General features: G+C 38.0%; 1 protein-coding gene across 4 annotated transcripts in view; it reads left to right on the forward strand.

The window, feature by feature from the left end:
• Positions 1-17,683, forward strand: part of LOC131683492 (mucin-2-like) — a 37,212-nt gene that overhangs the window by 7,447 nt on the left and 12,082 nt on the right. For all 4 annotated transcript variants that reach the window (XM_058965515.1, XM_058965519.1, XM_058965517.1 and 1 more), the window contains 2 exons: positions 13,032-13,250; positions 13,310-13,445. In XM_058965515.1, the coding sequence (XP_058821498.1) occupies positions 13,032-13,250; positions 13,310-13,445 (355 nt within the window). The remainder of the gene's footprint in view (positions 1-13,031; positions 13,251-13,309; positions 13,446-17,683) is intronic.

The following is a 17,683-nucleotide window of genomic DNA, read 5'->3' on the forward strand; positions in this document are numbered from 1 at the left end:
CTGTCGCCTTAATACTAGGAATATAACAGATTTTCAATTTACTTCCATCTATGGAATCGTCAATAATCTTTGGTTTGGTTACTTTTTTAGGGTTAATAAGATCCAATAGGATTTTTGGTGTATAGGTAAAAATTCTCTCAGATGGAAAACTTCCATCCTTAGGCAAACAGGAATTTCTATAATTTATCAGAAATAAGTTAATCTGATCCTCCGTATCCATCTGTCTAACTTCTTGATCAAAAAGGAACTTTTTGAACACATTCTTTACAATCCTGACCGACCTTTCGGCTTGCCCATTACTAGAGGGATTGTAAGGAGGGCTTTTCATTACTATTATTCCTTGCCTTTTTAGAAATGAAATAAAAACAGACGAATTAAAGGGTGGACCACCATCCGTAACCACCACATCTGGAAGACCAAATCTGGCAAAAACAGAAACAAATTTCCTTATCACCTTGCTTGCATCCGTACCAAACCTCATCCACTCTACCTCAATCCATTTGGAAAAACTGTCTATTATTAATAGAAACACCTTTTGGCCAAAATAAAAGAAATCAGCGTGAATTCTACTAAATGGACGAGTCGAGGGAATCCAATGCGATCGCGAATTATCTTTAGGAACTACTGCCATTCTATTACATGATTCACATGAGTGGACAAAAGCTTCAATTGCTGCATTAATGCCGAACCAGTACACCGACCTACGAGCCATCTGCTTCATTTTTACAATACCAGAATGATTCACATGCAATAATTTCAAAATGTTTCTTTGCATGGACTTTGGAATCACAACTCTATCCTGGAAAATTAAACACCCGTCAATCACCTCTAAGTCGTATCGATTAGAGTGGACATTCACTAAATCCTTGTCAATTTTCTCAGGCCAACCATTCTGGTAATAAGCTATTAACCTTTGTAAAAACGCATCTTGATTAGTTTCTCTGGCAATTTTAGAATAATCTATGGGAACTTCCTGTGTAAAATTAATACTATTCACGATCTCTTTGTCGTACTCTTCTGGAACACCCTGCTCAAGCGGAAAACGCGAGCAAAAATCTGCGTTAGCCATTTGAGCTCATGGTCTGTAACAAATGTCGAGGTCATAAATAGATAATTCTAAAATGTACCGCTGCAATCTCGTAACATAAATTGAGTTTTTGCCTGATTTGCCAAAAATACCTACAAGGGGTTTATGGTCGGTATAAGCCGTAAACCTTTGACCATATAGAAATTTATGAAATTTTTTAATAGTGCTCACTAAAGCCAATGCTTCTAAGTGCAAAATGGGATAAGAACGCTGTGCCTTATTCAACGAAAACGAAGTGAAGCTAGTTGGTTTTTCAACACCGTTAACAACATGTGCAATGACACCACCCAATCCATAACCTGACGCATCTGAAACAACTACAATTGGCTTTTTAGGATCAAAATATTCTAAAATGTTTGCATCCAATAAAGCCTCCTTGCTATCAGCAAAAGCTTCGTCACATTTGCTGTTCCATTCAAATTTTACATCTTTCTTGAGCAGTTGATACAAACAAAACAGTTTAGAGGACAGGTGTGGAACAAATTTACCATAATAATTAACGAGTCCTAAATATGTCTTCAATTCCGTTACACTATTAGGGGTAGATGCTTTACTTATTGTTAAAACTTTTTCAGGACTTGGAAGCAACCCTTTATCAGTTATAACATGGCCTAAATAAGGTAAACTTGACACAAAAAATGAACACTTCTTCCAATTAACCTTGATGTTAGCATTGGTCAAACGTTCCAAAACCATGTCAAGTTTCCTACGACAATCTTCCATATTAACTCCTGCAATCAAAACATCGTCTAAATAAACACAAACGTTCTCTAAACCAGCCAAAACCTGCTCCATTACCTGTTGAAAAATAGCCGCACTAGAAGATGCACCTTGGGGTAAACGGTTGTATGTAAACAGACCCTTTATGGTATTAATTACCATAAATTTCCTAGATTTTTTAGACAAAGCTAACTGTGTATAAGCACCTTCTAGTTCGAGCGAACAGAATACCTTACAACCAGATAATTTAGCGAACAGGTCCTGCGCAACAGGAAGGGGATACGTATTGGGAATAATCAACTTGTTTATGGAAACTTTACAATCAATAACCATCCTAATCTCCTGATTCTTCTTCATTACTACAACTACAGGGGAGGCCCACTCACTAGTCTTGATTGGTGTTATAACTTTTTCTCTTTCTAGCATCTCCAAATGCTTTATAACTTTTTCCTGTAATCTATACGGAACGTCGTAAGCCCTTCTAAACACTGGAGAATCTTCTTTCAACACCAAATCAGCCTCATACCCAACAATTGTAGAAGAAAAATCTTTATGAAAAACCTTCGAAAATCGCTCCTTGATTCCTAAAATCGTTTTATCATTTGCATTGCTAATAACCATATTGTTGACCATAGAAGGATTTGCGAAAGCTTTTCTCCAACCAACATAAAAAACATACAACCAGCTACGCCCTAACAAAGGTAAAAAGTCATTTTTGCTGTCTAAAACAATCAACTCTACACGTTTGTAAATACCATTTAGAACAACATCCACCGTAACTTTTCCTAAAATTGATAGCTCAGCCCCATTAACAACAACCAATTTCTTTCCGCATTTTTCTATCGGAAAATCAAAAAAATTATTGTATAACCGTTTCCCTACTAGAGTGATTGATGATCCACAATCCACCTCCATTTTGATCGGACGACCCTGAATTAATACGTCAACTAAACACGGATCATTTAATTTTGTTTTGCTGGAAACCATCATACAAGTAAATTCACCTGAATCATCCGAAGAATCGTCTAAGGCTGGCTTCAATCTGTTGAACAAGTGCTCTAAATTAGTACCGGAGCTGGAACTTGGATACTGCTCATCCGCAAATTTTACAGTTTGCTTCCGTTGGCTGTTGATGTACCTAAAGCATTTTTTCAAAACATGGCCTGGTTTCCCGCAAAAATAACAAACCATGCTTCGTTTGTTATTGTCGTATCTTCCCGGTTTTGATTTGCTGTTATTCCTATCTCTGTTACCACTCATACTTCTATTCCTCAACACGAAACCTGACCTGCTTCTGCTTCTACTCCTGCTTCTATTTCTTCCACGCATTTCATCTCGTCTTCCCAATCTCGTTTTTACTGAAGCCACCTGCTCAGCTTTTCCACCTAACATTCTAGCTCTCGATCCTGCCAACTCCCAATTTACCAACATGCGCTCCGCCGATGCTAAAGTAAGATTTTCCTCGCCTAACATCTTCTGCTGTAAATCTTTATCAAAAACTCCCATTAAAAGCTTGTCCCTAATTGCCGTGTCTTTAAATTCCCCGAACTCGCAATATTCTGCCTGTAGCTTTATAGCTAAGACAAAATTTTCCGCTGACTCATCCGCCCCTTGGACGCGATTATAAAACTTGAACCGTTGTATCAAATCCGACTCCTTCTTATCAAACCGTTCCTTCAACTTTTTAATGATTTCCGAGTATTGCAAAGTGGATAAATCTTTAGCCGGATACAACAGTTTGAGTTCCTCAAACACTGCTGGTCCGCTAAGCGTTATAAACAAAGCTTTCTGAGAATTTTCCGGCACGTTATTATATGCAAAAACAAACCCCAAGCGCTCTACATAATTGGCAAAAGAAGCACCTGGTACGTAGGGCTCAATCGAACCGACAATATTTGATGCCATTTCAAAATTTATGCGCGCTATCAAAAAAATACGGTCACTCTAATGAATGTAGAAAGTAAATAAAAGTCGCTTACCGCCGTCGATGTATACTACCAAACGAGCGAACGAAATCTTCCTACACGCCCCACACAACGATGTACGTGAGCTATGCTGCGGAGTACCGACGAACTTCTCGTAGAATCCCTCTCGCTCCGATGCTGCAGACTACCGATGCTGGCTCTCTACTCTTCAGAGAGGATGCGACAAAATCGCGCAACACCACCTTTGCGGCCTAACGAAAGATAAAAAAAATTGTATTCACTATTGCTCTTTTTTCCGCATCACCATGCCTTTGCTTTTTGTGCAACTGTGGGACCTTTGTCCTCCTCACAAACGGTTAATTATGATTAGCCTTGGTGACACTACCAGCACCTTAGCGCTCTATTTTTTCACCTTTTTGTGGCTTTAGCAAAATCACTGGCGACCTTTGTCGCTCTATCACTATCACCGTAACTTTTTGCACAATTTTTGTGGCTTAACCACCCGCTGTATTATAAACGACCTTTTCCGTTTCACTAAGCGTGATTTTTTTTGCTGCCGTGTGCCTTTGCACCACAAAATCCAACCGGCAATCACTTCACTTATCACACGCGTACCGAAACTTTTATCCTCGTCGTCACTTTTTATATTCTTTTACCGGCCAAACGGGTCACTGAACTGTTGAGGGAATTTCGGCTTTAAACAGAACGCACTGTTTGAAGGTTCAATAAACTTATGCCGCTCGAGTCCAGCTGAGCGGTATTTATTCGAGATGACCTTATTAGTATTTGTTTACATTTCGAATCTGCTGGATGCAGTATATAAGAAAACTGCCGACGGGGTTTAGCCTTAGCTAAGCCCTTTCATGAACACAACACTAGGGAGAGTATTGATTGGTACTAATTGTTACTAATATTTTGCACATGACGATCGATTAGTATATCACAAAACGTCATCGCTGCATCGTTTACTTGGTCATTATTAAGATTTTCGTCTCAGTTTATATCCAACTGCGTGCTAACGATGCTATCGCAGTCAGCGTTTTTTAAATCCGCAAACGATCGAGCTCCCGACGTCTTCGAATGTCAAATAAAGCCAAAGATAAGAATAAAAGTTAATAATTGACGCTTTATTTGTATAGAAAATTTTTCATGCGCAATTATGACACACAAATTTTGTCATCAATGCGACTCAGCCCGACTTTTATTTACATTTTTAGCAAGAACTCCAAATATAGTTAACCGATCTTCGTAATATTTGAGAAATTAAGAAAGCATAGATAGAAACAATAATTGTCTTCTCTGAATTGTTCCTACCATTTATAAGTTTCACGGTGTTCGATCTCAAACTTTAAAAATCGTGTTTTTCGAAATGGGTAAAACGACGCTTGTCATAAGACGGGTTCAAACGTAAAAAAACATCTTTTTTGAATTTTTACAAATTTGGGTGAAGCGAATGAATCAAAAAAATTTGTGCATTATAATGTATCATTTCAATAATATTCTGTAATTTTATCTGCAAGCGACTCGGTGACGAAGCTTTTTGTAGTACACCTCAGGAAAAAACACGATTTGCGGTGTTAACTGTCAACTGTCAAACTATCTTACCGATTAATTTGAAGTTTTGCATACATATTCTATGTCGAAAATACCTAACCCATCCGTTGAGTTTTCGAAATAATTTGTCGGGGATTTTTTACCCATAAAATGGCGGAATTTTTTGTTTAAGATAGCAATTTTCATTTAAATTGAGTAACAAGCACCCTTAATTGAAAAATAACTCAACGTAAGGGGTTAGCCTCCCCTCCCCTAGGTTGACAGGTTTAACGGTATTGCAAACATCATCAAGCAGCACCTGACAGACAACTGCTTTAAGATGGTTATTTAATTACGCCTCGATAGTGGTGCATCGAGGAGACCGAGAAGGCTTATGGGCCTTTTTTATGTTTTGTGTTTTCATACTCCGCACCAGCCCAAACTGGTGGATTCTGTGGGCTGTGTTTGCAAACATTGTTCAACAGCTTAATGGTAGTGTTTGTGAGCACAGCTCGCAGTGGAGATCACTGCGTGTCGATTTATTGGTCAGATTCGTCATCGTGCACAGGTCAATAAAATAAATAAAGAACTGTAGAAGTAAAAACCTATTAGTTAGTATCGTTCCGCCGAACGATCTTACGCCGCAGAAGGGGGTGCTGGGTCTAGTTAGAAGCGTCCTGCGGTACAAGCCACTTCTAATTGTAGACTAATTTTAGTTTGTGGCACCTGCGTTACAAATACCACACGCTATAGCTTAATAAGCCGTGAATTCCTCGTCCAGTTAGTATCGTTCTGCGTAACAAACCAATACTAATTCTGGTCGTAAGACAATTTGCTTCCCCGCTTGCGTTTCAAACAAGGAAGTAATTTGACTTTGGATTTAACAAGGTGGAAAAACCAACGAAGAACTCCAGGGTCTGGACACGAAGTAAAGGATTTTCGACTGAGTGAAGTGGTACTTTCGACTGCTCGATTTCAACTTGATTTTATTATGCAATTTTTTGGTTTATATACCTACTTTCCTAAAGATAGCTATTTACAAATAATCGATTTTTGAATCGATTTTATTTGGATTTGTGTTGGTACAAAATATTAACAACAAATCTTATTGTCAACTCTGCACAAATGTTTTATTATCCAAGCCACCGCGCGAAGGCAAATATCGATATAATTATCGTCTTCGAATGCGCTGTGACCGTGGTGGCACCGAGAATGCCGACGAAGCATATATGACCCCTGCGTGAGCGCGCATTGACTTATCGTTGGGCGCACTCGAATGTAATTTGATTTTACTTCTGCCTCTTTAGGTCAGAACGAACTGTTCTATGTTGCGGCGGTTTGTTTTGATTCTGCCGAACGGTTTTTTTTGTGCTCGCTGCGAACAGCTGTTTGTGATTTTGCGTCGGTGACAGTTAGTTTTTAGTACTAGTGTGCAATGGTTATGTGCTAGTCGTTTGTCTATCTGTGTGTGTTCATCTGAGCATTTGTGACAGCTGGAGCAGGGAATGGATGTAAAACCGGCGCATATTATAGAATAGTTGGTAAGGTACAATTAGTTTACCGACGCACGTAAATCATCCGTTCCCGGTCAATGTAGCATGATGAAATCCTATTTTTGTTGTAGTTCTATTAGTTTGCTTTTCCACTACTGATGTATACCAAAAATAATATCGAACAATTTATACACTTCTGACACATTCCACGCACTTGTATCGCTTACCTCATGAAAATAAATCTGCTAATATAAGTAAAAATTGTTCTGAAATATGTTGGTATAGGTTTAAGGCTCCCAAATCATAGATGTATAGAAATTTTTTAAAATAATTTTATGACGGTCGTCAATGAAAACCAGTAATGCATTTATGACTCATTTTTAGTAATTGAACTGTTTTTTTCCGTACCACACCGGTAGGTTTGTAATAAAATTCTTTTGGAATAATCTTGAATGCCATTTTATTGTTTACATATTGTACAAAGATTTTATCTTTGGACGCAGATTTATTGAGTGAATGAATCGCCGGATAAAAGGGGGGGGGGGGGGGAAATTGACGATTTTAACGTTGTCCCCTAACGCAAAAATCAGGTTTTTTCAATTTTTCACGAATACAAAGCACGCTATCTATGAAATATTTTCAGAAGCTATTAGTACTCATCAATACCTTTCTAAAAATGTGCTATTTGTATATAAAAATCTTTGAAATCGTTCTTTCACAGGGGTGCACTGAAGTGTTGTCCCCTAACGCTGTCTTTTACAGTACGATGAATCCTTCTGCAGTTACTTTGAGAGCCTACAGAACAGGATATAGACATAAAAGATAAAAGCAACCTATTTCAGCAATAGTACAGCCATGCAGTGGTACGAGTGGCAGGGCCTAAGGGGCGGAGAGGGGGGAGGGGAGGTATGCCATTAAGGGGGAGGCCTACCTTATAATATCAAAACATAATCTATTTTTTTATTTCATCTATCAATAGATAAACTATCTAAGGATAAATCAATAATTTAGAACAGAGTTCGAAGTGATTTCAAAGATATAGAATGGGACGCATTAGAATGTCAAACAAGTTTGAGAGCGCGCGGACGGATTTTGTCTTAGGGAATGACACTCACTTGTTCTCCTTTAATATTCTTTCGAATTGGTTGGTTTCTATTTTTTGGCAAACATCATATTGACTACTTATTTTGTTATCAATGGAATATTTCAACATCTCATTGTGTTTTCAATTTGCTTTCAGTGATAGCATAAATAGTTTTCAGTTTGCTGTTATAGGCCAATTTTTTTTTCGATTTTGATCTTTTAACCGTTGAAACGACCAAAACGATAACAATCCGAGCAACAATTACCTACTACATCACAACATCAAGTTTAGTTCTCAATTTGATATCAGACTCTGCTCGGGTTTTCTTTCGAAATGTTTACTTCAACCGTATTACACGTATTTTGCGACAACATTATATACAATATGTAAATATAATAACTGCTTAACTGAGAATAATCGTTTGACAGCCTTGTTGAGTTGCTTCAGTCACATTTGTCTATTTTTAACGCAACAAAAATTAAATATTGAACCACCCTAATGACGATTTTTTGATCTACCCTAATCAACAGTCAATTTTATTTTCAAGATTTTATAATGTCAAAAAACAAAGCCAGCGCACCAAAATTACTTGAAAAAAACTTATTTGGTCTACAACGATAAAAATTTGTTGAGTCTCCCTAATAAACAGTTAATTTTATTTCATATATTTTCCGATGTCAATAATGTATTCAACTTACCAAAACTACTTGAAACCACTTTTTTCGAACCATTATAAAGCGACGATTGTGGTCTACTTCTATACCGGGCCACACTGTGGTATGCGGTGTGTCCTGTTCTCAATCAATATTAATTTGATTCCTAAATATCATTTGTCAAATACACATGAAGGTAAAACTAGAAATACAGCTAGTTTGGCATTTCAAATCTTTATTTTGAGTTATTTACAGGTTTAAAGGTAATATATATCGCTTTGTTTGATCTTCAACAAACACTTCAGTCGCGTTAGGGGAGAACACTTCATGTGCGACCGTTTGTGTTCATTTTGGTGTTGTCCCCTAGCTTTCATGAAAGCTCGAAAATCTAAGTTCTGTAACTATCAATGATCAAACTCCTAGAACAAATGGATGCTCTAAAGTTTGAGATAGAGGAGGTTTTTTAATAAATACAAGTGTAGGTTGAAAAATCAATATTTTGCTCTGTTGTCCCCTAACGCGATATTTTCACCTCTCAGAATGAAATATCGACCTGAAAAACAACGAATCCATAACATTAACGTTGTGTTAGGACTTTTAATGTATTCAATTCAGTTTTTTGAGCGCACATCGTAGGATTTTTCAAACGACGAGCTGTTAACAGTTGCATGATGCGTGCAAACGTTGTCCCCTAACGTTGGAATGTGTCGTCTAGTTAATCTTTTTGCATCTTATTTTTTTATTCGGCATGTTATGAACCCTGTTATTGCTATATCCTCAATTAGATTCATACAATATCAACATTGTAGAGTAAACCCCCTTTACTCTCAAATTAAAATCTAAGACAGCCGACGGTATTGCAAACATCATCAAGCATATTGTGTGCTCGTGGCCTCCGCGATAACACAAACCTGGTCACAAACGCAAACATGCAGTTGCAATCATCTGCACATACGACAGCGATTTCGCCAACATTAAAACAATTATTAATGGTAATTAAGTGAATGTTGTAGCACCTTTAAATGTAAAAATCGGCGTGAAGCATTAACCCACCGCCCATGAAGCAGTCATGTCCGGAAACCTCTACCCTCCGTTATAGCAGCCTAGACTCATGCCTTCAGTTGGACCAATCAAAATAATCATTAGGCAACACATTCCATGGCGACATAACCAGGACCTCTAGTGATATGGGAAAATTGACTCTCTTCTAGCATCTGTATCATACACTAAATAAGTATCAGATTCACGATCTGCGTGCGAACATTCAAGAATACACGCGAATATGCAATTGGCCACATGATTATGAAATCGAATTTATGCACGCGAAGTTATACACGCTAGTGCAAGCGACAAACACAAACTATTAGGCAATTAGTGAAAACCCACACCAACTCAGAAAGATATGTACCGCTGGACTCGAACGCTAGAACCCACACCTTCCACGCACACATCACCACAGTAGGACTCACAGTTAGACTTATACATACAAAATCACAGGCAATAATTACAGGTATTCGTCTGGCAACCGGGGGAAGTACTAGTCTAGACTAGTCTACACATACACAGCCAATACATCACGCAGAAGAATCAGGCCTTTTTGAATCAACAAAACGTTTTGTTGAATCTAAAACGTAGCGAATGACTGTTTCAAACTGAAATGGGCGTTTTTCAAAAGCATGTATTTGGTTTAGTTCAACAAATACTTCTGTTTACATTTTAAATAGAAACATTATTGAATCAAAATAAAATTTGTTAGATCTAACTGATCCCTTTGTTAAAAACCAACAGAGTCTTTGTTTAATTTCAACTAAATTTGAGTTGTTCTCTCCTTTGGTTGATACAAAAGATTTGTTTTTGTTCCTTCAAATTTGTTTGTTCGGTTAAACTTACCATGATTTTGTTGCTTCAAACGAAATATTTGTTGAAACTACTGAAAAGCCAACAAATGAATTAGTTGGTAATTTCAACCAACAGTATTGATTGAATCAAACCTGAATCTTGTTTGTCACTATATCAAACGGGAAAATTGTTATTTAAAATCAATATTTGTTTATTTTTACAAAAAAAATTCTGCGTGATGTAGGGATCCTAGAAAATCGTCTGGCAACCGGGAGAAGTACATCTCAAACGCAGAACTTATCAGTGGAATTGTTATACTTAGAACATTTGAAATGTATAAAATGGTTCCGGTCATTGGATTGGCGGCATAATTGTTTTTAAGCAGTTTCTGGCGAATGGAATACTTCATCGAAAAGAACACCAAGGGTTGGTGCTATTACAACCAGCTTTGGTTTTTTCACTTGAGCGGAAAAGACAGCCTTTGACGACCTTCCCTTGCGCGTGTGTTAACTATATTGGATGAGAGCTTTGATCACATTCATCCGAAGGTTGAATAAGGTCATATGTTTTTCTGCTGCGTTGTTTGCCGCACCATGGGTCATTCGGTCCGTCCTCTATCCTGTTTTCGTTCACGTCCATGTCGTCATCGGTACTGCATTCATGATGCTTATGGTTGGATGTTCTTATTTGTTTCCTGTACATGCGGGTCGCTGTTTTAAATACTTCTTCATTGGCATTTGATTCTTTAATGGTAGTGTTGGTTGTTGGTTTGTAGGCATTTGGTGTAATCGTGGTTACTACGCTGCCGATAATGGTAGTTGCTTTAGTGGTACTGGGCCCGATCGTTGTTGAAGTGTTGTTTGTTACTACACGGTCCGCAGTCGTTGGTTTAACAACCGGGTGTGGTTTAGCACACGATGACTGTATACCGGCTTTGATCCTAACGGGTGGAATTTCCTTAGCAGCCTCTGCGCAAGGTTTTCCGTGGTGTAGTAGCTAATCACAGTATTGCCATGTTATTATCTGCCCTGAGTACGTGACCATTGTACGTTAAGAATATACCTCTTTCTTAACACAGTCCACCTGTACGTATTTTGACATGAGTTGTGTTTGATAACGGAGGACCTAGTATGTGGTGCCAGGTCATGTAGCTTTATTTGGTCGGTGTTAAGTCAGACCGGACTAAGTGACATTGTGTTGATTTCGAGAAAAAAACAAGTTTAAAGTTTGAATCGCAGCAACCTTTACATTAAAATTTCATTCTAGCTTATTGTAACATATTTGGGGAGCGTGGGTTGCTTTTTTATCCTTCCGGCCATCATATCGTATAGTAGATACACTTAATATGTGTATCTACAAATGCGATATGATACCTGTGGCAGAAAGTGTACTAATTACCTGACAATCTTCTTTTATTTGATTGTACTCTCAGAAAATCATTTTTCGTACCCAAATATCACATGTGACGCCAGTTATAAATGTAGAAAACCACGAGGATGGTGGAAGAGCAGTGGGTACAAGGCCAAGTACTCCTCGGATGGTACCAAAATGATAGGCAAAGGGAAAGTAAGGGTTATGTTCGGGGTCTGGAAGGAGAGCATTTCGCATTCATTTTCATTTTTATGTCTTTTCATTTGTTTCTCTTGCTATAATATATGAAACTCGGTGCAAGAGAACGTGTCGGTCAAGGAAACGGAAAGCCAATAGCCCAAACAGATCAGGAACAGGAAGGAGGACTACGAACAAGGAAACAAACAACAGATGAGAAATCGTTTACTTATTTATTATAACTACGATACTAATTACTTTGCTTTTCTTGTCTCGTCTCTTCATTTTCTGCCTCCAACTATCCTCTATGTAATGTATCTGAAACTTGTGGGACTGGTTAACAGCCGGCGCCTGCTTGTGGAAGAAACTGGTGTGCTATACGGGCTAGCACATACGAACAGTTAGGCTTTGTAGGTTCTCATCTTAACAGAGTCTAGATGGGCGGATGAACGTCTGCCAGGGTGTGGGCTGAGAAATGACAATGACAATTCTAGCTTATTGTAACATATTTAAACTCAGCGAAAAATTGAATGTAGCTGAACAAATTCTTTAGCCAGCGCTATTATTATCTCATTTTTTAAGGTTTTGCGACTTAGTCCGGTCTGATTTAACACCGACCATTTCAATACTGCCATTATCTGTATATGCTAGGACGCTGCATAAAATGTTTCAAGTTGTTCTACGAAGCCTAAATTTCGCACAGATATTTTCAAAAGTATGTACTTTCAGAATATTCAACTTTTTCCGCTTTTTCGAGTTCCAACTTTGTATATAAGCCCTTAAAGCAAATGCACCAAATAGTTTTATTGATGATTAATCGTCAAAAAGACAAAAAATCTGAGCTCCTGATCGAAAGTATTCAGTTGTTTATTCTTACTGGTAAAAAGGCGAAAAAGTATTTTAAATGTCATCAGATCTGAGAAGCTGTGCTTTTCAACTTCATTATTTTAGCTAAAACTGTTTTTGTGCCGTAACGAAGTAGCATCACGTGGCCCCACACTTTTTCTTTTGTATATAATTTGGCAACTTTCTTCGATGTTTCCCTTTTTCTCCATTTACCTGAAGATCCATCGTCTTTCTCTGATTTATAGAAATCAAATCATATAAACTGTTCAAAATAATTTGATGCATATTATTTATTTTTCACAGTTCTTTATGTACAAATAATGTCAACCAGGAGGTTAGCCACCCGATTAACGGAGATAACAAGAGTAAGACCGATGACGGTTTACTCCAGCATGACAATCAAATAAACTCTGAAAATGCGAAGGTTGAAAAAACTGCTGTAAGTACAGGAATGCGTTTGGAGAAGCCTGTTCAAATGCGAGTCAATGACATATCGAACATTAGCGGCGTTAATGCGAAAAAGTAAGTGAAATTTGAGAAATGATATCCGAATAACCTTTTCACGATGTTGTTCATTGCAGCTCATCGCCGGCCAAAGATACGGTAAATCAAGATGAAATGTCGATTGACCATGTCGTAGAGGAAGCACTGATTGATAAAATTATTGATACTCCTTCAGAGGAACGAAATACTCAAGTGTTTGATCAACTAGACCCGGTAAGTGTAGACTTCAAGCTTTGTCTCTTGACATACAGTGAAGACCCGATTTTATCAGCTTTTTGACCCGATTTTATCAGCTTCATATGAAAATTGATAGTTGATAGTTTGATGGGCTCCAGCAGACGAACCAAGTTGAATTCAAGTAAATCCTTTCTTGAACATATTTTTCTTATCTTAGAGATCCGAAAAATGCAGAATTTTTTTTTAAATTTTGCACTGTCAGACACACTTAAGAGAAGTTTCAACTAAATAAACAGGAAAGGTTATGAGGCTATATCTAGGGACTAAAGAAACATGTTTTAAGAGCTTCGGTTTCTTAAAAAGAAAGAAAAATATATGTCCCTATTTTATCAATGTCCCTGTTTTATCAGCCTAAAATTCACCAAGGTGCTGATAAAAACGGATCTTCACTGTATTAGGAACTATTCAAATCCAAATGTTATAAATATCTGCTTTTACCACGATGTAATGAGAAAACGCTTCCGTGAATGATGATTGTCAATGGTATTACACTCTTAAACTTGATTTTTTTAACGTATTGATTATGTTGGCACGTTTCCATTAGCTTAACGGTGGCAAATTCTTTGGTCTACATAATATTTTTTTATTATTAGAGCGGACGGGAACAATGTTACATGTGAATTATAATATGACTGGCATCAACAATTTTACAGTGTGTTCTAGTATGTGTAAACTAGGAAAATTGTTTGATATAAAATATGGAATAAATCAAGAGTAAGTTGGGTGGGGAGAGGGGTCACATAGAGGTAACTTATAACAAGTAATATATTTTCGAATGATTGGGGATGGCTTTCTAGTGTATTCTGGGAAATGTTTTTTTTTGGGTAAAAGTTTCCGGGGGAGTCGTATAAAATGGCGTAATCTTGTTTTAAAACAACATTGCGGAAACCGTCTTAACATATCAGTGTAACCGAATTGAAGCTGTGAGACAATTTTAAGACATAGTTAAAAAAAATTGATATGCGTCTTTTAGGGTAAAGATCCGGAAATTGAGCTAGGCACTTCATTGCGTAGTTGTTATGGTCATTCAAGTCATCATAGTCTTGCATAAACTGCGACTTCAAACACATAAATTTAGGTATTTTGCTAATCATCTTGGATATTCCCACTGCTTCATTTCGGTGTAAGCACCTCAAACCCTATATTTCCTTGTCGTTCTAATGATTCATTGCCACTCGTGCTCGGTAAGGCTGCACTCACGACTACATTTGATTTGCAATGCCTTGTTTGAGCAATCCGGGCAAACGAGTGAATCACAGGTTTTTTTTGCGAGAGGTCGCCGCTTCCGACGGTCAATCTCTAAGTTTGGGTAAACCGGGCAAACGAGTGGATTACTAGTCTACGTGCGAGGGCTATGTGGTATATAAATTTAAAGAACAACTCATGATTGAAAAAAGGAATCAACCCTTATGTTTCTGGCAAATATATACATATATTTGTCAGAAACATAAGGGTTGATTCCTTCATTCAGTCATTAGCAATTCTTTGAATTTGTATATTACATAGCACTCGCAAGTAAACTAGTGATGATCTCGGTTTAAGGGTTGATTCCTTCTTTCAAACATGAACAATTCCTTGAATCTATATACCAAATAGTCCTTGGCTTTGTCGCATAACCGAGACCAAGCCTCCGAAGCGGTGCAAAGCCGCTGAGGATCCACCAGGCGAGGTGGCCGCCGACCCGCCATAGGAAACGGCAACCCCTCACAAGCAAACCTTTGATCCACTCGTTTGCCCGGGTTACTCAACCATCAAATACTTAAAGCGATGTGGAATAACCACATTAGGCGTAAACGCCTAATATAACATAAATTTCAATGTATATTTCAAATTATGCCAAACTTCCATTATGCTAAGTGACCATTATGTCAAATGACACCATTACGTCAAATGACCGTTATGCCAAATGAACATTATGCCAAACGAAAGCATGTGTCACCTGTTGTTATGCCACATGAACTTAAGCCAAATGAACTTATGCCAAACGACGTGCTCCCAAATTCGACACCAAAAGGCACCCGACTGTCGATTCCTAGTCCCAACAGGAGTATCCAAATTTGAAACAAATCGGAAGTTTAACTACCGGACCAACGCGCCTGAAGTTTGTATAGAATTTTTCTACAATTTACATGGAGAAAACGCACTAGCTTGCATCTCCACCCCTAGGTGGCACTGTATGCATCGTATTATCACTGTAAGTGAAAATAGGAAACTTTGTCGAAGACTGCTAGTCAATCCGGCTTTATTAAAAGAAGTTATTAAATTTTTAGCGAAGTGACATCTGAGTCAGTTTTGCATGGAGCCTAGCGGTGCATGGCTGTGAATCAATACTCGATTCCCACGAACTAAACATTTTTGTGAAATAGTGGTTTGGTTTAGCTCAATAGCACGTTCAGAAGAATTATAGTAAATAATGATTCTTTCACATTTGCCCGAATGACATTCGCCCGAAAGCCATTTACCCGAATGACATTTGCCGAATGTCACATAAACCCGAATGTCATTCACTCGAATGCCACGAACACCCGAAAGACATTCGTCCGAATGAAACATAAACCCGAATACCATTCGCCCGAATTCCATATACCCGAAAAACATCGAAATCTTAATAGAAATTTAGTTTATTAAGCTGAAATACAAATTTTATAACATTTGATGCTATGAAGAAATTAACACTAAAGCTATACCAGTCAAATAGTTCATCCAATCACCTGGATTGTATGCTTTAACTCTTAATTTATATGGTCCTCTCGTGAGTTCTTTTTAGACTTTTTAGCTGTTGGTACTGCTTGTAGTGTACGTAAAACATCCGTACTAGGGTTTTTCTCTTCAAGCAACAACTGCTTCAACACACTATAAAATGTAGGATTCCCACGGCTTAACAAACCGTTCCATTTATTGTGCCAGCCTGCCATGTTATTGGTGATCTTAGGAATCTTTTTCGATAAATTTTCGAAAACTGACCACGAAGCGGGGGGTAGGAGCGGTCATCGAGAAACTTTTTGCTAGCTTCCTTCCTACTGAAAATACAATTTTTACTAATGTAACCCAAAAAATCGTCGAGAACTTTTGGACAACTTTTTCTCAATTCTTCGAGTGCCATGGAATACCTTGATTGAGCAAGAAAACCAAGGCAACAACTTGTTTATAAATGAGTTGTATATTCGGTTAGCTTCCAAATATTTTGTCTGATGACCAAGTTGTTTTAGTTTTCTGAAAAAAAAACTGATTTAGATGGAAGAATCATCCGTGAAGGGCAGCACCGAAAAAAACTTCTAGCAACGTTTATCACAGCTGTCTCGAAATCCAATATTATGTAGAGATATATAGATTGATATATAGATTCATGAAATTGCTCTTGATTTGAAATAAGAAATCAACCCTTATGTTTGAGTAAAGCGGGCAGACGAGTGGATCAACAGTTTCCTTGCAAACTTATTTGGTATACAGATGTTCACGTTTGAAAGAAGCAATCAACCCTTAATTGTGGGAAAAGAGCTGCTCATGCTTAAAAGAAGGAATCAATCCTTAAGTGTGAATAAACCGGGCAAACGAGTGGATCACCAGTTTGATTGCGAGGGCTATTTGGTATACAAGTTCACAGAACTGCTCATATTTAAAGAAGGAATCAAATAAACCAAGCATACCAATGGATCACAGGTTTGTTTAGGAGGGACCTCCGCTTCGGTCTTTCGACCTCGGTAATTGGAACAAAACCGCATCATACTAGCTTCGCCACATAAACTTTATGAGCTACTATTTACTAACGACATTATGCCAAATGGACTTCCACTATGCATGATATAATTACTAATTTAATTGATTCAACTTGTTAACGGAACATCTTAATATATATATTTACCTCGATTGGTGATGTTTCCGAAAGATTTCTTATTATTCTGCCCGGTTTATCACGAGATTCCACCGCTCGAGCTAACAACTGCGCCCTATATGCATCCGTTTGCATCTGAAGAGCATTTGTGACGTTGACAACGGAACCTCAGCGGCGTCTGAAAGTACACCTAAAAGCGATGTGGCGTAGCCACATTGGTCAGTGTTATAGCTATAACCCTATGTTTGAGTAAACCGGGCAAACGAAAGGATCACTTTCGTTTGCTTATAACTCCGGCGACGGGTGGATCAACACCTCGTCTAACGGAAACTCAGCGGCTTTGCGCCGCTTCGGATCCTTGGCCTCTGATATGCGACCAAGT

This window comes from Topomyia yanbarensis, chromosome 2 (genome assembly GCF_030247195.1).
Source record: "Topomyia yanbarensis strain Yona2022 chromosome 2, ASM3024719v1, whole genome shotgun sequence".
Lineage (NCBI taxonomy): Eukaryota > Metazoa > Arthropoda > Insecta > Diptera > Culicidae > Topomyia > Topomyia yanbarensis.